The following is a 24587-nucleotide window of genomic DNA, read 5'->3' as shown; positions in this document are numbered from 1 at the left end:
GTCTACTTTCAACAGTCCGGGTATGTCTTCTTCTACATCTAATTATTGTCATTGGTTGATATGTATTATGTGAGCACATTGTAGGAGTATGCCTCCTAAGAGAAAGGCTTCAGAGGGTGAGGATAGTTCTTCCTCTAGAGTTGTCGATGAGTTCGGCAAGCTACTGAAAGAGCAAGCTAAGGTCCATAGTGAGCAGATCCAGCAGTTGCTCCGTATGCAAGGTACAGGCCAAGGTAGAGGTCAAGGGAGAGGCCAAGTGGCTCAGGCAGTTGGGACCGATGGGATCTTTACTGCTTTCAAGAGAATGGATCCGCCGGAATTTGCAGGAAGCACTGATCCATTGGTGGCTGTAGAGTGGGTCAAAGCTCTTGAGGCGATTTTCGATCATCTCAACTATGAAGATAAAGACAGAATCAGTTGTGCAGTGTTCATGCTAGTCAAAGCTGCACGCATTTAGTGGAATGCTACCAAGGTAAGTGTTGATGTTACAGCATTGAAGTGGCAAGATTTCACTGATCTTTTCTATGACAAGTATTTCCCAGATGCACTTCGAGCTCGGAAGGTGACTGAATTTTTAGAGCTTCGTCAAGGAGGTATGAATGTTGATGAGTATATTCTGAATTTCGAGGAGGGCTGTCTGTTTGCCCCATACACTGCATCCAATGACAAAGACAAGGGTGCTCATTTTATTAGAGGACTTCGAGCAGAAATCAGAAGGGACATCAATATGTCGAAGGCGGTGACATTCAAGGAGATTGTGTCTAAGGCTTTGTTGGCCGAGCAAGATGAGAAAGATATTGCCAGAGAGAGACAGGCGAGGCAGCAGTTTGTTGCTCAAAGAGGTTAAGGTTCGAGCCAAAGAGTAATGGGTCGTTACAACACTTCAACGTGTTATCAGCTTAGATCAGAAGAACAATTCCCTCAATTTGTGAGAACACTTTCTTGTTGTATTCATAGATCAGTTCTCACACACGCACACACAATCACTCACAAATACAGAGAGTTAAGCTTATTGAATAGTTGAGTGAGTCTTGCACAAAGATAATAAACTTGTGCATGTAGTCTTTAACACATAGACGTCAAACAAGTGTTGGCTGGAAGGTGTTGCCTTCAATCTAGGCTAGGAGTTCAGTTAGGCAGTAGGATAAGTCCTAAGTTGAGTGAGTTTGTACAAGGTGTTGTATAAATCAAAGTCTTCTAGTGAATCCTACCCGAGGTGGTAAAAGGCGTGACGTAGAAGCACTTGAAGTCTCCGAACATCCATAAACATATATTGTGTACTTAACCGTTTAAATTTTGTTTTCAAGCTGATTTGATCAGTTCGAGCTGATATCAGTTCAGTTCTCGCCATAACTGAACTGATACAAGCAAAAACTGATCCTCCTTATTTCAGTTATTCAGTTCACACAAGCTAAAAACTTTAAACAGATCATCTTTCTTAACGAATGATTATTTCGAGTATTTTCCGCTTGGTTTAAAACCAAACCCGATTTAATTCATCGGTGTTTACATTTTTAGAACACGAGCTATTGCAGCTCATTGAGAATATTGTGTTTAAAGCACCCTCGTAGGTGTTAGAACCGATCCATCAAATATTCTTGCGGATTTTGTAACAAGAGATAAATAGAGCTGATGTCGATGTCATCATGAAAATGCAGAGACATTTAAAAGAACACCTTGAAATTCTTCAAATCGAGTTCAATAAGTTTGCCCTAAATGCAGAAGTTGCAGATAGGCTACAACAAATTGATAAGAGCATTGCCTCTGATCGAATAACAAGTTGTTTACATGCTTATACTCAGCTATGATCTATATTGCAAAAGCCAATTCTCTGGGCTATTGGTTTTCCAAATAGAGAGTTTTTAAGTACATGGTTCTATACCTGGAGTAGGAGATTCAATTACCCCTAGCACAAGTGCTAATCGGGATCATCTTTAGATGAGTTGTCCAAAGAAAAAATTGAAACTCCGGATCCTTATCTCGAGCTTTCAATTCAATCATTCACCTCGGGGATTGAAGAGGGAGAGATCAACCTTAGAGATCAGACTGACAGGGAAAATCGAAGGTTGGTACTAACGAGCTTAAAGTTTCTCCATTTCGGGTATAACAACAAAAATTGAAGAAATTGAAAAAAGAATAGGTATAAACCCATCCACAGTATGAGTAGATATAACATGAAAGTATCTTAAGACATGAATGAAACCAAATTCCTATCACAAGGAGATAAAACATGATATGAATTTGTGGCTCTTTCCTCAGTTTATAATACATCACCTAGCTTCCCATAAATCTCAGCACCAACAAAATGGATCCATGAAGCTGTTCATGAGACATGGGTAAATAATGATTATTTGTCTATATGACATATTCTGGAACTTTATTTTTTTAGTACACCACTAGAACCAACCAGGAAAGACTCACACGAAGCCTTTCACGTCATCAAATTGAGAAGACCAGACATGAACATTCAGAAGTCAATCCTCCAGAGAATGAAACACCTCTTATTTCATCACACACTGAATACGATATCTTCGCTAGACGAGCATGAGGATTATGGGTCTGTCTCACATAGATGGACAAAGTTAAGTTTTCATTTAAGTTTTATCAAAATTCTGTAAATAGATATTTTCTGTTAAATACCATGACAAGAAAAAATACAAGCTTTTCAGAAGAAATATTTGAAAAGAGAATAAATCTTCAGTGGAATAGCTAGCTATCAGAGAGTTAAGAAACTCGTTGAAATTTTTCTGCAATATGACTCATATGATAAGGTGATCAGAAGGAATCTTCCTAGAATTCCTGAATTAGAAAGAGCCAGAATTCGAGAAAGGTTATCGGCCCCCCAAATCTAACCGAAACACATAATACGGAGACAAGTCTAAGTGGTGAAGATTCACACAAGTCACGTTTTCCTCAAGGACCTTACAAAAGAAAAAGATTATCCGACAAAGGTAAAGAAGGCATGTGATCCAGCCACTCCATTAGTGAAAGATTTAACACTCAACCACCACAACATGACAGATTACTAACTAGTGGTACACCAACTAAAAGATGTTGTAAACCACAAATGGCAAAGCAATTCACAATTTTGAAATCTAGATTTCAAATGTACGAAAATTTCTTTATACATTAGGACAGAAAGAAAATGAATACATCATTCAATCTCTTCATTTTAATTTCAAAATAAAATTTGTAATATTTTCAGTTTATGTGTGTTGTAATTCCAACTAATATAAGTACCTAAACAAGTTTCTCCTTCTCTACAGGATGTTACTATGTAATAATAGCATGTTTGAATAAAAGAACCAAGTCTTAATTCTTCTTTCATGTAGTATTTTCAAAATTAAACTTATTTACTATACACCCTAAGGTATGAAATGATATTAGATTGTATTAAGTGATGTTGAAAAGATTTACGTCAGCAACAATATGTTGTGACTGCGTGGTTAGACGGTGAGGAACAACTTGTAAAACTCGATGATATATATAACCCTCATATTCATGGTATATAGGATGTAGATCTTGTGTAGCCCTATGCATTTGAACGTGCTCGATAGGAATAATAATGTAACGTACCAAAACAAAACTAAGGTTTGAATATTTATGTGAAATTTGCTCTTATTTTATTTGCAAAGCATGGACTTAGCTATGTTAAGAAAAAACTTCGAAATTACTTGTTTCAATCAAAATCCAAATCAAGTCAAATTAATTATTAGAAAATCACTATTATCACCAATATTTTACATACTGCACGTGAAGTGTTTTTTGTATTATATCGTACATCTGTAAGGGATAGAAAATTAGACAACATCAAGCAATATTTTTTTAATTTTAAATTTTACTCTTTTCTTCTTCAACAAGCCCTCCCTTACTTTATACATCTGGTTATCAAACTTTTTATTTTACATGATATCGGTTATGCATCTTTCACTATTTTAGTGTGTGAAAAAGCCTTAGAATTTAAATTTTAGATTTATGGTATCTTTTTTCGTGTGGACATAATTATTTATTTTCATAGTTTTATTTAATATTTGGTGTTGAAAATACAAATTTACTGTGTTCATTTTAATATAACACCAAGATTCAAATTTGAGATGAAATTTCACGTTGGGTATACTAAATAAAATGAAAGGATGGAGTAGTAATTTGAAGAAGACAAAAACTTATATTAGACAGTTTTACGGTCGTATTTTGTGAGACGAATATTTTATTTGGATCATTTATGAAAAAATATTATTTTTTATGTTAATAATATTATTTTTTATTATAAATATCGATAAAATTGATCAAATAAAGAGTGTGAGATCGTTTCGCAATAGACCTGAAAGCAACTGAATTCTTTTTCCTCCTAACCTTTCTCCCGCTGTCTGTTGGTGCTTTGCTAAGAAAGATAAAAGTTGTGTCCCCACTCCTTTGCTCTCTCTCAAGTACTCACCCAGTATTTACACGAAATCAAGATCCTGTAGTTTTTTTACATATAAATAATTATGTAAAAAATGAAAAAAAAATATAGAAGACGGCGACACCCTCGCCAGTCGCCACCAATCAATGCCCACAATTACTAAAAGAAACAAAAATCACAGACCCCCACACATTTTTGCTTACCCCGAGTATTTCTGTATTACTTTTACGGCGCAGAAGAAAATGGTAAACTGTACAAAGGTGAAGAAGCAAGCAAGAAAAAAATCCCTCTAACTCTTTCCTTGTGTTTGTTCGTGAGTTCAAAGAAGAGATTAGCTTGTTTGTTTGTTGTCTGGGGAGGTGAGATAAGTCGAAAAAAGATTGCATAAAAGCGAGAGATTGCGGAAGAAAAATGGCGGGCTCGAGTGACAGAAGCAAAGAAGCGGTTGGAATGTTGGCCCTTCACGAAGCACTTAGAAGAGTCTGCCTCAACTCTGAGTGGACTTACTCTGTTTTCTGGACCATTCGCCCTCGCCCGTAAACACCCCTCCCTGTTTAGTCTATTTTTTTTAATCTGTTTTTAAAAGCTGAATCTTTTCCGGGTTTTCGACATTTCTTGCAGGAGACTCAGAGGAGGGGGTGGCTGCAAAGTTGGGGATGACAATGGAAGCTTGTGGGTATTTAGAAAGATAGATACTTTATGATTGATAAGATTCTGTGAGTAAATTTGTCTGTGTTTGGTTTATGCAGGATGCTGATGTGGGAAGATGGGTTCTGCAGAGACAGAGTTGCAGAGGGTTTGGATGAGGTTGATGGGGAGGATCCTGTCAGGAAAGCATTCAGCAAAATGTCAATTCACTTGTATAATTATGGAGAAGGGTGGGTGCTGGGTAGGTGTTTTTTGTATTCTATAGGAGATGATGGGACACTGTTTCTGTCAAGAAAATAATCCCAACATATGTATAAATCTTTTTGTGATAACAAGTTTGTGTTTTTGAAGTGTTTGTTGTATGGTTTTTGCATTTAGTTTCTGTGAAAAATGATTGCAGGTTGATGGGGAAAGTTGCTGCAGACAAGTGTCATAAATGGATCTTCAAAGAATCTGCAGAATGTGAACCCAATGTCTCCAACTACTGGCAGAGTTCATTTGATGCTGTATGTATTCATTTATTATCCTTCTAATTCATTCAATTAACAAAAAAAAGTATCAATTCGATGTTCCCCACCCCAAAAAATTAGATAGTTTGGGTTCGAACTCGACTCGAATACTTGATTCTGAATAAGTAATATAAGAAATCGGTATAGTTATTGTCGTGGGCCATAAATACGATCCATATTATCGAATAACTGTGATATTTTAACATGAATCCTAAGAAACTCTGGATGGATATTTCATTTTTATGATGATTTAATCAGCTGAACTAATTAGCTGTCAAAGTAATAAATGGTTTCTATACAGAGATACTGGATTTATTTTTAAGACGGAAGCACTAATTTGTATTTTGGAAAAATTACATGTATAATGAGAACAATATTTTCAGTTTAATCCTAGTGTGCGAGTGATTGATGAATTTTTCTTTGATCAACTGCAGCAGCCATCTGAGTGGACTGATCAATTTGAGGCGGGCATTCAGGTCTGAATCCATAATACAAAACTATATAGTATATATACACTCACACTCAGACTCAAACATATATGCTGAGCTTTTTGTATGGTTTTAGCAGACTATAGCAGTGATTCAAGCTGGACATGGCCTTCTGCAGCTTGGTTCTTGCAAGATTGTGAGTTTGATTTTTCCCATTGTATCATGTTTAACTTCAAATGCTTGTTATTCTTGGAAAAATATATTTCGAATGTTTGATTTTGCAAAAAAAAAATCAAAAACTTTAAAGATTAATCTAGCCACGATATTAAAAGGGTGGCCATACAATAAATCAAATGTGGTAATAAAAAATATGGTGTAATAAAGAGATGTGTGTATCTTCAGATAAAAGAAGACCTCCATTTCGTGCTAAGAATGAGGCACACCTTTGAATCCTTAGGCTATCAATCTGGAGTTTACCTATCCCAGATCTTTTCTTCCACTCGCCATGCTTCGTCTCCATCCACAGTTCCCTCCACAACGATTAGCTCTCCTTCTACCCTTTTCAATTATGGGCCGAGGCCTCTGGTTTTGCCAGCTTCGGTCCTTGCATCTCCCGAGTTTCAAAACTCATCTAGATATGGAATCCCACCACCCAGAGACAAATTGTATCTCCCTCAATATTCAACTGAATCCAGGATGGAAGATCTGATTGGAGAGCAGGAAAACGACATCAAATGGCCTAATGGGTTGAGCATCTTCAATGCGTTAACGGGACAAAGTGATGAATCTGCCAAGCTTCTGTTCCATCAAGAGGGGATCCAGAACGACTTTTTGGCACCGGATAGCCAATTGAAGATGGATCATAATTTCCACAGGGGCTTCAGTTTGCCTTTAAGAACCACGGCTGCATCGTCGTCGACTTCACACGATCATCTCACAAACAATCCCGGAGAGTATAGGAACGAACCAGGAATGTACGATGGTGTTAGGGAGACACTATGATTTGTTTAGGATCAAGCATTTGTTCTAGTGTTCAACTTCGTTTGGCTTTATATGTGAGGTTGTGTTATCTGTGTGAAAGGTTAATTAGCCAATAAAGAGATAGGATCTCAATTCCTGTTATTTTAAGGAACTAATTGTTATTACCTAATATANGTTAATATGACAAATATATTTGTACACGTGCATTAAAACATTAAATTTTGTTATATGAGAGATGTGCAAAATGTTAAAGCATGGACTTAATTATCTTTTATTTATCCTAATAATTTGACATTTTTATATTTTTCTTAATTTTTTATCTATCGTTTTCTAATGGTTTGTTTTTGGGTGCTTGTAATTTTTTTAATATCAATAATTTGTATTTCTTTTTTTTTTTTCAATGATATATCTTTATTATCTTCAATAATAAATCTCATTTTGTTGTTCTATTATCATTTTGAGTGTTGGATCATGTCATTTTGTTGGAATATTTTGGCCTTTTAAAAACACATAACAATTTATCAATTTTTTTATGAGTAGGTCTCTTTTGAGACGATCTCACGAATCTTTATCTGTGAGACGGGTCAACCTTATCGATATTCACAATAAAAAATAATATTTTTAGCATAAAAAGTAATATTTTTTCATGGATGACTTAAATAAGATATTCGACCCACGAAATTGATCCGTGAGACAGTCTCGCAAGAGTTTTTGTGTTGCTTTATTTATAATAATTAAGAATCCTTTGTGAATTTCATTGACATATTTTGAGATAGCAATGAGCATTCCTTTATTGCCTAAAAATATTATTTATTTTTATATTCTAAATAAGATAATTTTAATATATCTACTTGCAATGAAAAATTTAGAAACATATGTTTTATTTTAGTTTCAAGTGAAATTTAAATTAATCAAATAAAGTAGATAATTTTTTTTATTAATGCGATCTGATAATCATCGTATTTTATGGGACTATGAAAAAAAATATTATTGCAAACACTGTTGTACTTGTACAATTATATATTCTATTTCTAGGGCTTGACCATTGTTTCCAAAACTTAAGGTCACGGTTTTAATTAAAAGGCAAAACCAAAACAAAATCGCTTGGATATAGTTCCGATTCTTGTTTCTAACATTTTCATTGACAATATGAAATGAAATTTATTCTTTTAATTTTTTTAAAAAAAGACAAAATAATTGAGATATTTATTTCAAACATTATTGTTGAAACATTTAAGTTTTGGTGATGAGTATTGATATCGAAAAAATTCAGAAGCAACCAAATTGAGCAACGATTAGCACAAATCAGAAGTAGATAAATTAAGTAGTCTCCTCAATCAGAATCGATTATAAAGACTACCGAGTATTTGGAACAAGGCTGCTCATTCAAACGGTCATAAATGAGCAAGCATTTACTCAGTAGATCAAACAATCAGAAGAATATTTAATACACTAAATCAGGAAGTTATTCTAATTATGATTGACAAGTCCGTATCACAAGAATTAATTGCGGCACTCTATTTCGAGACATCACTAATTATACATGAAAAAAGGATATGACAATATTTATGGTCCTTGTACGATGACTTTATAGCCGTTCAAATTCTTCCGATGAAGATCAATTATAAAAGGCCAAAAACATCCTTAAGCAACAACAACACTTATGCGATCAATCATTTTACACTCAGAAGCATTGTTGGAACAAAAATCAGAAGTGACACACTCAAAGATATATTAGATCTTTTCAAAGATCAAATTGTGCTACCCAAACACGAACTGTAATTCATTCATTTCAATTAAGTTTGATTCATTTTATACTAATTGAAGTAGCACTTCTATTCAGATCTCTGTGAGAAAATTCGTATTGTACGCAGAGTTTCAGTAGAAAGTGTTAAGTCCTACTGAAGTGGATAGTTACAAAGTATTGTAATACCAAAGTCTTTTAGTGAAACTTTCTGGAAACAAAAAAAGGGGAGACGTAGAAGGATTCAGCCTTCAAACTTTCAGAAATAACCTCTTGGGTCTTATATCCTATACTATTGAATTGTATTACTTACAAAGTCTTGGCAGACATTTTTCACATTGTATATCATTTTCTACTGAGCTTTGACTGTCAAGAACTAGACTTCTTTTGCTAACTCTAGTAGATGCCATTTTAAGAAAAACTAAGAATTAAAGAGGTGTTTATTCACCTCCTCTAAATCACCTCCATTGATCCTATCATGTAGTATCAGAGCGAGTTTTCTTGATCTCTGAACCAGTACATATCAATGGCGTCTTTCAGCAAAATTCATATGTTATCAAAAGAAGAATTTGATGATTGAAAAAGCAGAATTCAAGCTCATTTGGTAGCTCAACACGACGATATGTGGTACGTCAATACTGACGGACCAATCAAGATAATGAAAGGTAATACTGCAGCTACTGTATCAGATGGAGAACCTCTGATGATCGAGAAACATCGATCAGAGTAGACTACTGATGATAAGAAGAAATAAAATTTGGACAACATAGCAAAAGACATATTGTACAAAACTCCTGATAAAAACACTTCAGTAAAATAAAGATGTGAATATTTGCAAAGGAAATCTAGGAAAAACTGATTCAGCTCTGTGAGAAAAACGATCAGACAAAAGAAAGCAAACTCACACTAACCATGAAGAAGTTTGAAAATATCAAAATAACACAGGAGAAAGATGATTTCGATGAGAAATTCAGTAGCATCATCATTGAATTAACAGCTCTTGGAAAAAAGTACACCAAGCAAGATGTTGCATTCAAAGTAATGAGAGCCCTTTCAAGGGAATGTGACATAAAAACAATTGCAATGAGAGAATCAAAAGATCTAAACAGATGAAACTGCATGACTTGCTTGCTGATCTAAAGACCTACGAGTTTGAGTTAGAAACCATATGCGGAGAAGAGTCGACATCAAATCATCCAACCAAAGCTCTTGTTGTCACCATGGCCGACTCAATACTAGAAAAGATTGTTGAGCAAATCAACAGCAGGGATATTCACTATTCATCAGAAAATTTTTGAGATTCATGAAAAAAAGTTGTAGAACCTATTAAAATCCCAACATGAATTTCAAGATAGAGTCACCATCCGATGAAATGGCATGTTTCAATTGTGGGAAGACTGACCAATTTATTTCTGATTGTCCTAAGCGCAAGAAAGATGATTACAAAAAGAAAAGATATAAGCACAATGACAAGAAATCCCAAAAATATTGCAAAGTGATGGTTGTAATTTATATCTTAATACTTGAATGTCATTTTTTAGAAACCAAATAATTGATATAATTATTTCAAACATTAATATTAAAAAATCATCATCTATATCTTAACAAAAAAATATCTTCTTCTTAATAATATATATAGTCATCATTTAATTTTAGGGTTCTTTTAAAATATATGCAAACCAATGACAAGGTTGAAAATTCATAGCATAAAAAATTGTCTATGCTCCACAAAATTTGTTATGCAGATACACGTTGGTTCCACAAACAGAAAAAGATGACGATGATAGTGTATAGAAAAAAATGTTAAACTAAATATTCATAAAAGTTTGTGAAATCTTAAAATTAACATCAATATTTTTTTACCACTAAATTTTGTAACCATCATCCAAAATAAAATGTTTTTTTTTACCATTTTAAAAATATTAATATTCATATGATGTTTTATGCTTTAAATATAGATAAAAATATAGATTAATAACACAAGTGGATTTAATTTTGAATATTGATATTGATATGGATGTAGATGTAGATGTAGATATATATTTAATATTAATAATAAAAATTCGTGATTTTATTTGTATGTCTTTCCCATTTCGAGAATTTTACAAATATATCATTTTAGCATCTTTTTCAATATTTTATAAATAACAAAAACTCAGACAGTCTCGCAAGTCAATTTTGTTAGACGAATATTCTATTTAAGTCACTTATGAAAAAATATTATTTTTTTTATTCCGTAAATATTATTTTTTATGTCACAAATATTATTTTTCATTGTAAATATGAGTAAGATTGACGCATCTCACGAATAAATATATATTAGACCGTCTCAATTTCGAAAACCGTAACCGAAAGCATAATTAAATAATATTTAAACCTTTAAAATCCCAAAATATATATAAATACAACTTTTTTTAAATAAAAATATATAATTATTTTTTAATAAAATGTTAAATATTCATTAGTTTTATAATATTGGTATTCATTAATAAAATTTAATCAGTTCAATCACTTTAACACCTAAATCATTTTCTATTTGACTGTTAAAATTTAAAGGAATAATTCAAATCAATTCATACTGTGTTAGTATGATCAAGAACTGGAAACAGAATCCATATTGTATTAAAATCAGAATCAACAATTTAATCAGTAAAAAATTACATACATGTCGTGTAAACACTAAAAAAATAAAAAATGCTAATTCTCTCTTGAAATAAATCTGAGTTTCAAAAGTATTACAAGGAAAACTAAAGACAAGCAAGAAAATGGAGTTTTCTGTTTCTTCTGAGTTCTAACGTACAATTACATAATAAAATAATAAGATCTCTTGTGATCAATGGATTAGCTTCTAACAAGGCCAAGGCAGACGACTCTTCGCAAGTTGCCAATTTCAAGCGTCACAAATACCGAAAGAGCTCGACTGCGAACTTCCCCTTTCTTGTTGAGTTTATTTCTCCAATCTGAAGCACAAAGGACAGGTTTAACAAGGGTAGACACAGGCAACACAGATACATACACCTCCATTTGATAGATCCATCTTATCGACTAATGAACAGTTCCGAGAGCTCGCCGAAAGTATGACACTAGCAACTATGCACCATAAAATTTCCAACTATATATTTCAAGTTTTCATGCTTCCGTCACTGACACATTGATTGACCAATCATCTTCCCAACTTTTGTTCATACCCGTGATCTTGACTCCAATACCTATGAATGATCTATCCTTTCCAATCAAAAATTATATCATGCTTTAAAAGCATTGAGATACACTGTAACTGTTTATTATAACTGTTAACATGGCCGCAAATGCTCAATCCTGGCATCATTATATTGTTTAACATAAAGTCTGAGATGAACGCAAGATATTTGATCAAAAGTTGAAACATTCTGAAAACCCAATTGATGGCTCACCTTTAGCCTTCCTTTACCACTGACCGAAATGACGTCTCCGCTCTTAATGGTTGTATTGTTTTTAGTTATAGTGATCCAATTGACTCGCACATCTCCATCACTAAATGGAAAAATAGTATCACCAATCAGTTTGTCTCATGTCATGAATGATACTACAAAACTGTGCGTGATGGGCTCCAACAGCAATTATTTAGCATCCACATCCATGTGAAAATGGTTAATCCAAGCTATTAAAAAGGTTCAATATACACCCTTCCTTATAAACAAACTCGCATTTCCCACCCACATTTTGAGGTGGGATAGTGTATTAAAATTCAAGCTAAAATCAATAAACTGAAATATGGCATCTTTAATATCTTTTTCCAAGCTCTCCTTCACCAATAAAAAGTTGGTGAAAAACCATGTATTAGTTTCCCCTTTCATTTAGCTTAGTATCACAAGCCTTATTCTTGAAGGCCTTTAACCCGCACCGCTTTGCATAACTCCATTTTAAAAATCAAAAGACAAGAAATTAATGGTGCATACCTGACCAAACTAGCCATTTTTGATCGAGAAATTTTGAAGCCAGCACTAGCAACAGCATCAAGTCTCAGTGATGCTTCCACAGTTTTAAGAGACCTAGTCCTGTGAGGGTCAGTGCACATGGGATCATTGCTGGTGATGCTAGAAGACAAATTTTTGTAAACCTTAAAGAAAATCACAGCCAGAACCTTGGTGGTTCGTATTCAATAGCAAGCAATGGCATCTTTACACAGGTGACTGAAACATTTCTAACCTGCAAACATGACAGATAAACAGCAAATGATTTATTCACCCTAAATGTTGCACAAAGGTAAATCGCTGGCTCGTAAACATTCATTTTTCATTATACTTTTTAACCAAGCATCAATGGATTATTATGCTATAAGGGTGTTAGGATCATAGTGAACCGTTTTCAGACTCGAGATTAATTATCAAGGAAGCTGAATAAACTTAGCAGGTAATGACACGGAAACTTAACAAAGAAAGTGAAGGATCCAACATCAAGCCCAACATCAAAGCATGATAATCAAGCCCAAGTCTACTCCAGTTCACAAAATCTCAACCCATACAACTTTCAGGTGCTTAGCCTAGCAAGATTTAATGGATAGATTTTGAGTGCTCAGAAAGAAATATTTGTTTCTTAATTTGTTACAATCTCTCAACAGATTCTTAAACACTTGTCGATGGTTCATTATTTTAGAATCTATAAATATGGTTGATTGTAATTATTTTATTCTAAGAGACAAAATGAAATCTTTCATTATCTTCCAAGATATATCATCTTCTTTAGTTTTCTAACTTGACATCAGAGAACATGGCGGCAACCACATCTCCGAATGGTTCCGCCACCCAGTCTAACTCCCTCAGTAGTCACAACATTTTAATAATAACCCAGCAAACCAAATAAATTTTGTGAAATTGAGCGATGATAATTTTCTTCTTTGGAATCTCCAGATTCTCGCTGGTATTCGTGGATTAGGACTAGAATCTTCATTCTTAATGATCCTCATGTTCCTCAAAATGTTGTAATAATTGAACATGGCACCGAGATGGTCGATCTAGCTTCTATTTCTTGGTGTCAACGAGATCGGTTGTTCTCGTTTCTCCTAGCTTCCATGACGGAAAGTGTCCAAAACCAAATGATTGGTTGTTTATCCTCTGTGCAGTTGTGGACTAGTGTGCCCTACGAGGGCCAAAATAATGCAATATAAACTTCAGCTTCAAACTCTGGAAAAGAGGAATCTCAGCATGAAAGATTATCCGGGGAAGACGAAAAACTTCATGTATATCTTGGCAGCTTGTGGATATCCCATTTCCGAGGAGGATCAAGTTCTCTATGTTCTGGGTGGCGTCGGACTTGGAAATGACTCGGTCGTAGTCCATTTTAAATCTCCAGTTGAATCCCTCACAGTTTTTTATGTTGGTGCTCTTTTAGTGGCTCACGAAGGCAAGATAGAGTCATATTCTCCTAACACTAATAGCACAACTCCTTCAGTGAATGCAGCGACCTTCCCTTCGCAGAATAAATCTAAGTTTCCTCCTCAAACTCCTACGTCCTTTCATCGTGGTAGGGATCGAGGGAGAAACTCTCGTGGTTGTGATACTCCTCTGGCCGATCCGTGTATCAAATACGTGGCGTCACTGGGCATGTTGCCGAAAAATGTTATTATCGATTTGACAAGGATTTTGTGCCCTTTCACATGAAAAATGGAGGATATAATTTTGGGCCTCATCAAAATCAATCTGGTGGTCATCAGCCAAACGTGCAAAATCTCATGTTGGACATTCTAACTTTTTATCCTCTTCATCACACTCGTTTCTATTAAAAAATTTGTCACGAGTCCCACACATAATCAAGAATCTCTCAAGTGTCAGCAAATTTGTACGAGCTGATATTCTTTTTTGAGTTTCATCCTAATTTTTGTTATTTGAAGGATCTAGCAACCGATGCGATTCTTCTCAAAGGGATTTTGCATGAAGGATTATACAAATTCAGCTTAGGAAAGCTCATGATTGGTATTGGACCAAAGGGATTTTGCATGAATTCAAAGCCCTGTCGTCCTTTCTTCAAAATCACGGGATAAATCATCGTTTTTCATGTACTTACACATCCAAACAGAATGGTGTTGTCAAACGCAAACACCGACATATTGTGGAAATGGGGCTTACGCTTTTATCTCATGCATCTATGCTCTTGCACTTTTGGGCGGATGCTTTTTCAACGTCGTTCATCTTATCAATATACTACCTACAACTTCACTTTCTGGGGATATCCCTCTTACTCGACTATATAACAAAGTCCCATATTATTCTTCTCTAAAAAATTTTGGATCCTTGTATTTCCTTTGTTTACGTCCTTATAATCGTCACAAACTTGAGTTTAGGTCTATTCCTACACTTTCATAGGTTCTTGCACTCAGCACAAAAGGCATAAATGCGTTAGTTCCAATGGTCGGATATATGTTTCACGACATTTTTCGATGAGTCCTCATTTCCTTTTGCTTCCTCCCTCCAAATTCATTCAAACTTCAAAGTCCTTTGTTGATAAGTGTCCATCTCCATCTCTTTTATTTCTGCCCCATGTTTCTTCCTCGAATTCCTCTAGTCCCATTTTTAGCCCATCTATTCCTACCTCTATGTCTAGTCCATTATCAACCTCTTTTGGTATTTTTTCTAGCTCGAATCAATTTTCTACTGTTGCTCCTTCACATTCTTTTGTTCATATCGAAGAGGACATGCCTCTCTCTTCTCCTATGAATACACATCATACGGTTACCAGGTCTAAGTCAGGTGTAAATGGGTGTTCAAACTCAAGACGAATCCTGATGAGTCTATTGCTCGGCACAAAGCCAGACTTGTAGTGAAGGGTTACTCGCAAACACCAGGCTTACTTTATATTGAAACATTTAGCCCAGTTGTTAAACCAATAACTATCTGCATTGTGTTAACTTTTTAAATGGTTCTCTTATTGAGGTTACGTTCACGCAGCAGCCACCTGGATTCGAAGTTCAAAATGGTGGTACTCCTCTCTTGTGCAGGTTACACAAGGCTCTTTATGGGCTCAAACAAGCTCCCCAAGCCTGGTTCGATAAATTACAGACTGCTCTTTGGTTATGAGGTTTACCAAATCGCACGATGATTCTTCTTTGTTCATTAAAATTGCTTCTACATCTGTTATTTATATTCTTGTCTATGTCATTGTTAAAACATGAAGTGATCGAGTTCAAATACAGCAGATTATTCCTGATTTGGACACTCAATTCTCTCTCAAAAGATCTTGGTGATTTGTCATACTTTCTGGGCATCGAAGTACAAAGGTGTTCTGATTGTTCGTTGTTTCTCTCTCAGTCTAAATATGCACATGATCTACTCTTGAAAACTAAGATGCATCAAGCTAATCCTTTGCCAACACCTATGTCCCCAGGTGTTAACTTTCTATAAGCAATGTGGATTCTTTTGAAGAAGTGACTTTGTACCAAAGTACTGTAGGAGCATGAAATATTTAACCATTACGCGACCAGAAATTGCTTATAGCGTAGATAGAGTTTGCCAGTTTATGCACACTACTCACTCGTTGGAAAGCTGTGAAACGAATTCTTCGATATATCAAAGGCACATTGGATTATGGTGTTCACCTACGTTCTTCCCTTGTCTTTCGCATTCACGGTATTGTGATGCGGACTGGGGGAATGACCCCGATGATCGACGTTCAAGTCGGGTTTCTGTTGGTTTCTAGGTAATTCGCCAATAGCTTGGAACTCGAAGAAACATGTTTTTTCTGGATTCAATACCGAAGCTGAATATCGAATTTTGGCTAATGCAGCCTCTGAATTACTTTGTATTCAATCATTGTTAAAAGAACTTCACGTGCAACAACCTAGAGTTCCTGTTTAGTGGTGTGATAACGTGAGCACTATTGCTCTTAGTACAAATCCAGTTCTTCACTCTAGAACTAAACATTTTGAGTTGAATCTTCATTTTTTTCGAGAGAAAGTGTTGTCGAAGCAACTTAGTGTTCAATATGTTCTTTCGTTTGATCAAGTCGCAAATGCTCTTACAAAACCATTATTTGCTTATGTGTTTACTCGATTCCGTGACAAGCTCAGTGTTGTTCTTCAACCCCCATTCAGCTTGAGGGGACAAGTAAAGGATCCAATTTCAAGCCCAACATCAAAGCATGATAATATAATCTCAAGCCAAAGTTTACTCCAGTCCACAAAGTTTTTACCCATACAACTTTTGGGTGCTTAGCCTGGCAAGATTTAGTGGATAGATTTTCAGTGCTCAGAAAGGAATATTTGTTTGTTAATTTGTTATAAACCCTCAACAGATTCTTAACCACTCGTCGATGATTCATTAGTTGTAGGAATCTATAAACATGGTTGATTTTAATTATTTTATCTAAGAGATGAAATGATAAGTAACATTCAAGTGATGAAAAATAAAAAATAAAACTCTTCAATCACCCCTCAGCAGGAAAAGTGGTTCAACACTACAAAGCATTATTGAAAATAAGCAACTACTACAAAACAAATAAAGCTCCTCAATTACTACTCAGCAGGAAAAATGGTTCAACACCGCAAAGCATTACTAGAAAAACCATCTACCTTGTTCAATGAAGATGCAAGGAAGTCAACAAGTTCTGGAACAACGAGAACATGAGCCCCCATTTCTCCCTAAATGACCAAAAACCGAAGTTCAAATATTAAAAAGATTAAATTCCACCCAAATTGAAACACAGAAGCTCATATAGGAACTACGAGAACATGAGCCCCCATTTCTCCCTAAATGACCAAAAACAGAAGCTCAAATATTAAAAAGATTAAATTCCACCCAAATTGAAACACAGAAGCTCATATATTTCATTCCCAATTGTATGCACACTATGAATTCTTCAAATGAAGAACGTTCTTTTCAAAAGCTAACTGTTATAATTTGATGATCCAATGGACCTTAAAACATTTCCCAACTTGTTAACTACCTCAGAAAAAACAGCCAACGATATTTATTTGTTATCTAGTAGTTCAAATTTTGATCAATGTTGTCACGTTGACATTTCCTTTTATTATTAAAAGGGAATTTTCCGGTCAGAACAATTTTCAATCAACGTATTTGTCGATAAAATAGGCATGATTTTATTCTATTTTAGTAATTTTAGGATTAGAATTATTTTCTTATTTATGAGATTTGGTATTGCACGCTTCTTCTATTTAACACTAGTAAGATCTGAATCATATATGAAAAAAAAAAAAAAAAAAAAAAAAAAAAAAGCAATGCAGTCTTTCTCCTTCATTTTTTTTCGGTGCATTATTCACAGTATTGACTATAGTAACAAGCTTCACAACAGCAGATGGAAAATGCACATGGCTGCCAGCACAATAAGAAATGAAGTTGATACTTTTAACACGTGTGCATTTTCCATCAAGAAATTTTTTAAGGTGACTTCAGTTAAGTTAACAAAAAATAAATTAACATTTAAAATATCATCCTTAATTTATATGTTGGGTAAGAAATTTTAAATAAGGACATCTCAGTCTTCTCACAATTGTGAAAAAACAAATTTTAAAGCTTTTAGTACAATATAGACTTACCGAAATAGGAGTATCAACTTACAACAGGATATACTAAAATGATACCTGCAATATTATGTCTCCCACCTTATCCCGCACAATTCCAGTACCAAGAATTGACCCAAGGAAGTCACCATGGGAACAGGATCCAAATCCAAAGTTTCCTGATACACTGGAAAGTGAGGTCATTTTGCAGTCAACAAGCGATATGTCAGTACTATGCAAAATTGCAGATTCGCTCACAAAAACATTATTGAGGCATAAAGCAACTGACTTGAGTGCTGCAACAATGTCAGGATCAGATGGCAAAATATCTGGATGTCCTATTGAGAGACGGCATCGCTCAGCCTTGAGGATTCAAATGTCAACGGAAATTTTTAGACAATTAACCATTGAATGATTGAATAGAAAAGAAATTAAGCATTCCTAACCTCTGGGTATCCTCCCTGGGCTACCATTTTGATGTCCACAAACTTATCCAAGACCGTCATTGATTCCTTTAGTACAGTTGGTGTAAGGAAATCAGTATGGCAAACTTCTTGCCTTGACAATGCTCGATTTGCCTGAGAAACGAGAAACAAAAAATTAATATGCAACTATATTTCTATAAAAAAAATAAAATACACAACTATGTACACCACAATAACGTCAGAGCTCTGCCAATGCAATCCTCAAGTTGAGGCAACCATGAACCTAAAGAATCATTATCTGCTTAAGGGTAGAGGAGAGAGTGGAAATCTGAATAATCAAAAAGACAATACCATTTCAACAATTCGCTTGACATCTTCGATTGTGTCTTTGTCTGCTACTCCTCCGAGAAATATATGAGTATTACCCTTCACAGCCTGTGCACTGTGGCATATACGAATCGCTGTGTCGCAAAAACATCATCAACTGTGCAAGTCATCAAACCGTACTTGTAATAATTAGAGCACCAAGTTAATTCATTCAACTTTATCGACACTACAAATGAATTCATGCATTGATTGAATATTGATAGTTTTCATTCTGAATAGCAGCAACATTAGAACAATGATAGGCAACCTTCTACCAAGCAAGCTAAACAGTAGTGCACAGATATGGTCATATTTTATCCCCAATCCATAAGTTATTGAATCTACTAACTATCTATAAACATTTCCTAACTTATTAATCACTGCCTTCTCCATAAGACAAACAAAAAAAATACCATTTACAACTGAAATCTATACCGCCACTAGCATCAGTTAACGGAATACATCTAGAGTTTCATAACTAAAATAAACAAGAACACATAATGCTCAACAAAGCAAAAAGGATACGCAAGACTCTCTTTTCACAAAAATAAAAAACATTGAAACCGAAAAATGTATCACTTCGTCCATCAAATTATACAGGTTAACGAAGATTAGCTTATCTGTGTTGCACAAAACTCAAAATACAACTTAACCCGCATTGTTTCCAACTGTTCTGACAAATGGGCACTTCAAAAAGATTGTGTAAATCCAAACCAAATACAAACAGAGAATATATCGAAATGACCTGTGGAAATGAAAGGAGCAGAAAGCGGGATGGTTGGGAGACAACTGACTTTGCTATTGATATTGATGGAATGAAGGAATCCAAAGGGCAGAACAGCCCTCGAACTGTTTGTAGCCATGGCAGATATTCGAAGTGCGAACATCCCTTCCTGGGTTTTTATAATGCTGTTTGTCCACCGAATGCAAAGCCGGATACCCTTTTCGTCACACCCCTACTCTACTGCGCAGCGTGAAGCACAACTTCGTGAAGAAATTCGAGTCCTATGAATCAAAAACTACCGTTGCCACTCCTTTTGCCTCTAATTTTATTTTTCTTGGTTTTTCCTTTTACAAAAAACACGCTGCTCGATTGGTGATCTGGACAGGAGTAAATCTGAGGAAGGAATTAGACTATTCCGGCCGCCCCAAAACGAATCAAAAGTGTCTTCTACTCGAACCCATCAATAAAACTTCATCCTTTTGCCTCTCATGGTGTGAGCTTCTAGTACTCTATGAGAGGGCCGACTCATTGTGATCCAAGAATTCAAGAATTTTATTCTAGTTAATGTGTAGTGTAGAAAAGTCATTTTACGGTTAAGTTTTAATATATGACGAATAAAATATCATTTTCACAAAAATTAATAATTTATGTTCACACTTAATATTGTAATTAAAATAATTTTAATTTTACTCGAAGAATCGAACGGTAAGTTTGACAATAAAATAAATAATAGATTATCCACTATTTCTTGTTTATCTTAATTTTTATCTAATGGATCTTTCAAGTTAATCACCCAAGAATCCTTATTTGCTTTCTACTTTTCCTCCCAAGTGTCAAATAAAAGTTAATATTCAATATTAATCATGATATCTCTACAAAAAATCAAATATCAAATGATTCAATTCACACAATGATTCTTTAAGTGACTTCAATGGAATTATAGGTATCTTGAACTTTATAATTTTTGTTGGAACAGTTAAGTTATGGTGATTTAACCAAAAAAACTATAGATTTAATGTGAAAATTAATTTAAGTCGTGATCATGAACCGAATTCTTAAAGAAGTAGTTCACAGGACCACCGAGTCATCAGGGGTAGCAGAAGCCCCAGGGACAGTTCAAGAAGCCCGGACAGCAGAGGCCACCATAGGCTCCAGGGGCTCCTAAGCCGACAAAGAGGCAGCCATGCAAGCAGTGCAACCGGTTCCACTTCGGCAAGTGTATGTGGGGAACCTTCAAATGCTTCATATGCGAGGAGAAGGGCCACAAGACAGCTGATTGCCCTAATAACAAGGGCCTCACTACTGACAGGACCTATGTGATGCATGCAGAGGAGGCAGATGCAGAGCCAGACTCTACACTGATCACTGGTAAGCTTTATGCTTAAAGATTTTTATTTATCACCTTGATTGCATGGATTATATGATTTTGTGGCAATGATTTTGGGATTGAAAACCTAGCATGAATTGAGGTGTATGTTGGACTTATGGATTGACTTGAATTGAATAAGGGTTTTAAGGACTTTATTGCAATAACCGAAAGTATGGGGACCTAATTGCAAAAATTGAAATTTTAAGGGTTGTTTTCGAACTTTTCAAATTTTTGGGGTCAAATTCTTAATTTTCCGATAATTTTAAGGTTTAATTGGGCTAAATTTTAAAATATTTTTGGGACTTGTAGGGCCAAATTGTAGAGAATTCGAAACTTTAAGTGCCAAATTGCAATTTCCGAAATTTTTGAGGTAAAATCCGAGATATTCTTGATTGGGTACTAGACGTAAATCAATAATTTTACGAGGATTTTGGGATAATTTCTGATAGAAAATTTCTTAAGTTTCAACGCGATCAGGTTTGATGGTATGTTTTGTCGTAAGAAGGATATATATTTCAGGTATAGCCACGTATGCATTGCTAGATTTCAGAGCTACACATTTCATTTATATCTGAGTCATTTGTGAAACGACTAGGGATCATACCAGAGGCTATGGATTTGGGATTCAGAGTTTTGATTTCGTCCGTAGATCAGATGTTTACGTCTCATATAGGGAATAGGTTGGAGCTTCGGTTGCAGAAAAACACGGTGCAGGCAGACTTTATTGTGCTACCGTTGCCGGAGTTTGATATTATTCTTGGCACGGAATGTCTTTCTTTGAATGGGGCCGCTATAGATTTTCGACAGAGATCAGTATCTGTCCGACCGCCCAGCGGTCAGCCATTTGTATTTGAGGCATTCAGACACCAGCAGATGCCCCACATCATTTCTTGCATCTGTGAGAGGAAGCTCATGAGGAGGGGCTGCCAGGCATTTTTGGCCAGTATCGTGCTAGTGACCGAGCCAGCCAGTCAGTCAGAGGCTAGAGGAGGTCGAAGTGGTCAGGGACTTCTCTAGTGTTTTCCCGAACGACGTTTCAGGCATTCCACCAGACAGAGAGGTTGACTTTTCTATCGAGCTTGCCAGGTAAAGTGTCGATATTTAAGGCACCCTACAGTCTAGCACCTACAGAGATGAAGGAACTGAAGGATCAGATTCAAGACTTGCTAGACAAGGGTTTCATCCGCCCTAGCTTTTCTCCATGGGACGCACCGGTACTCTTTGTTAAGAAGAAATATGACAGTATACGGCTCTGCATTGATTACAAATAACTGAACAGGGTCATGGTAAAAAACAATTATCCACTGCCCAGGATCGAGGATCTATTTGATCAGCTTCAGGGAGCATCAGTATTCTCGAAGATACATCTCTGATCAGGATACCACCAGCTGAAGGTGAGAGAGTCTCACGTGCATAAGACAACATTCAGGACGCGTTATGGGCACTATGAGTTTATGGTGATGCCCTTCGGATTGACGAACACGCCAGCGATCTTCATGGATCTCATGAATCGCGTATTTGAGTCATATTTGGATCAGTTTGTCATAGTTTTCATAGACGACATCCTGATCTATTCGAAGAGCATAGATTAGCACAGTCAGCATATGAGGACCGTACTGTAGACTTTACAGAACAGAAAGTTGTATGTTAAGTTCACTAAGTGCGAGTTCTGGCTAGATATAGTGGCATTCTTGGGCCACATTGTTTACGAGATGGAGTGGAGGTTGATCCCAGAAAGTTCGAGACAGTTCGAGATTGGTTAGTGCCTAAGAGTGTGACAGAGATCCGCAGTTTCATGGGTCTAGCAGGGTATTACCAGAAGTTTATACATGATTTTTCTTCCATCGCGGTGCCATTAACCGCCTTGACGAAGAAGAAAGTGAAGTTTGTTTGGGAAACTGAGTGCCAGGAGAGTTTTGACAGGGTAAAACAGGTGTTAACCACAACACCAGTTCTAGCTATGCCATCAGGGCAAGGAGAATTTGTGGTTTATACAGATGCTTCGAAACTCTGTTTGGGCGCGATTTTGATGCAGCATGACAGAGCTATAGCCTACGCGTCCAGACAGCTTAAGGTCCATGAGAAGAACTATCCGACTCATGACCTCGAGCTAGCAGCAGTGGTTTTCGCCCTAAAGATTTGGAGGCATTATCTGTATGGGGAGAAGTACATGATTTTCACTGATCACAAGAGTCTGAAGTAATTCTTCACGCAGAAAAAACTGAACATGAGACAATGGAGGTGGCTAGAGCTGGTGAAGGATTATGACTGTGACATTAACTACCATCGGGGTAAGGCTAATGTAGTTGTAGATGCCCTGAGCAGGAAGAATGCAGCGGTCGTTCAATTGTCAATACAGAGATCGCTACAGGCAGATATTCAGAGGTTTGAGCTTGCAGTATATGCCAGGGGCGATGCCCATAGTATTTCTACCCTGATAGTACAGTCGACACTGAGGGACAAGATCCGAGCAGGACAGACTTCTGACGAGCAGTTACAGAAGTGGAGACAGAGAGATGAGACTAAGGGCCGAAGGTTGTATACAGTTGTGGACGGCATAGTAAGATATCGTGACCGACTGTGGGTTCCTAGCAGTGATTCCTTGAGAGCAGATATCTTGAGTGAGGCCCACAGCACCCTGTACTCCATTCATCCAGGGAGTACGAAGATGTATAATGATCTTTAATCTCTTTATTGGTGGCCGGGCATGAAGCGGGAAATTCTGCGGTTCGTCTCCGAGTGTTTGACGTGTCAACAGGTCAAGGCAGAGCATCAGAGACCTGCAGGGAAGCTGAGATTACTCCCTATTCCCGAGTCAAAATGAGAAAACATTACCATGGACTTTGTGACAGGGTTTCCGAGGACGACAGAAGGACATAATGCCATTTGGGTGATAGTTGATCGGCTCACTAAATTAGCACATTTTCTACCGATCAAGAAGACTTTCACTATGACTCAGTACGTAGAGCTGTATATCAGGGAGATAGTCAGACTGCACGGGGTTCCAGTGTCCATCATGTCATACAGGGATCTGAGGTTTACGCCTGCGTTCTGGAAGAGTCTGCATCAGGCATTGGGAACTAAGCTGCTATTCAGTACTGCCTTCCATCCTCAGACCGACAGACAGTCAGAGAGGGTGATTCACATTTTGAAGGACCTACTCAGAGCTTGCATAATCGACCTCCAGGGTAGCTGGGAGCTGAATTTACCTCTCGTGGAGTTCACGTACAACAATAGTTATCAGGCATCCATTGGCATGGCTCCATATAAGGCGTTGTATGTGAGAAAGTGTAGGTCACCAATGTATTGGGACGAGGTAGGAGAGAGGGTAGAATTGGGGCCAAACATTTTCAGACAGACTGCAAAGTTAGTGGTCAAGATTCGGGACATGACGAAGACCGCACAGAGATGATAAAAGAGTTATGCAGATCAGCGGCGTAGGGATCTTGAGTTTGCAGTAGGGGATCATGTATTTGTGAGAGTCGCACTGATGAAGGGTGT

At 36.3% G+C, this 24587-nt stretch overlaps 2 protein-coding genes across 4 annotated transcripts; one reads left to right on the top strand and one right to left on the bottom strand.

Annotated features, from left to right (window-relative positions):
- The first annotated feature begins 4425 nt into the window (after positions 1–4425).
- LOC140980324 (protein RICE SALT SENSITIVE 3-like) lies at positions 4426–7150 on the top strand. 2 transcript variants are annotated; one of them, XM_073446085.1, is made up of 7 exons: positions 4426–4938; positions 5024–5074; positions 5152–5280; positions 5451–5556; positions 5997–6035; positions 6127–6183; positions 6390–7150. In XM_073446085.1, exons 1-7 carry the CDS (start codon positions 4814–4816, stop codon positions 6987–6989), a joined length of 1107 nt encoding a protein of 368 aa, XP_073302186.1. In that variant the 5' UTR covers positions 4426–4813; the 3' UTR covers positions 6990–7150. The 2 variants fall into 2 exon arrangements, with proteins under 2 accessions (XP_073302186.1, XP_073302185.1); XM_073446084.1 differs by having other exon boundaries at positions 4429–4938; positions 5994–6035.
- Positions 7151–11400: 4250 nt separating this feature from the next.
- Positions 11401–20257, bottom strand: LOC140981034 (uncharacterized). Of its 2 annotated transcripts, XM_073447248.1 has the most exons (10): positions 19739–20255; positions 18979–19088; positions 18649–18780; positions 18492–18565; positions 18284–18389; positions 17255–17323; positions 12836–12900; positions 12651–12749; positions 12126–12225; positions 11401–11672 (listed from the first exon to the last, which is right to left on the bottom strand). In XM_073447248.1, the coding sequence occupies exons 1-10, from the start codon at positions 19878–19880 to the stop codon at positions 11610–11612; spliced, it is 960 nt and encodes a 319-aa protein (XP_073303349.1). In that variant the 5' UTR covers positions 19881–20255; the 3' UTR covers positions 11401–11609. The 2 variants fall into 2 exon arrangements, with proteins under 2 accessions (XP_073303349.1, XP_073303350.1); XM_073447249.1 differs by lacking the exon at positions 12126–12225 and having other exon boundaries at positions 19739–20257.
- Between the last annotated feature and the right edge of the window lie 4330 nt (positions 20258–24587).

This window comes from Primulina huaijiensis, chromosome 7 (assembly GCF_012295235.1).
Source record: "Primulina huaijiensis isolate GDHJ02 chromosome 7, ASM1229523v2, whole genome shotgun sequence".
NCBI lineage: Eukaryota > Viridiplantae > Streptophyta > Magnoliopsida > Lamiales > Gesneriaceae > Primulina > Primulina huaijiensis.
This window is presented reverse-complemented; position numbering and strand designations above follow the sequence as displayed.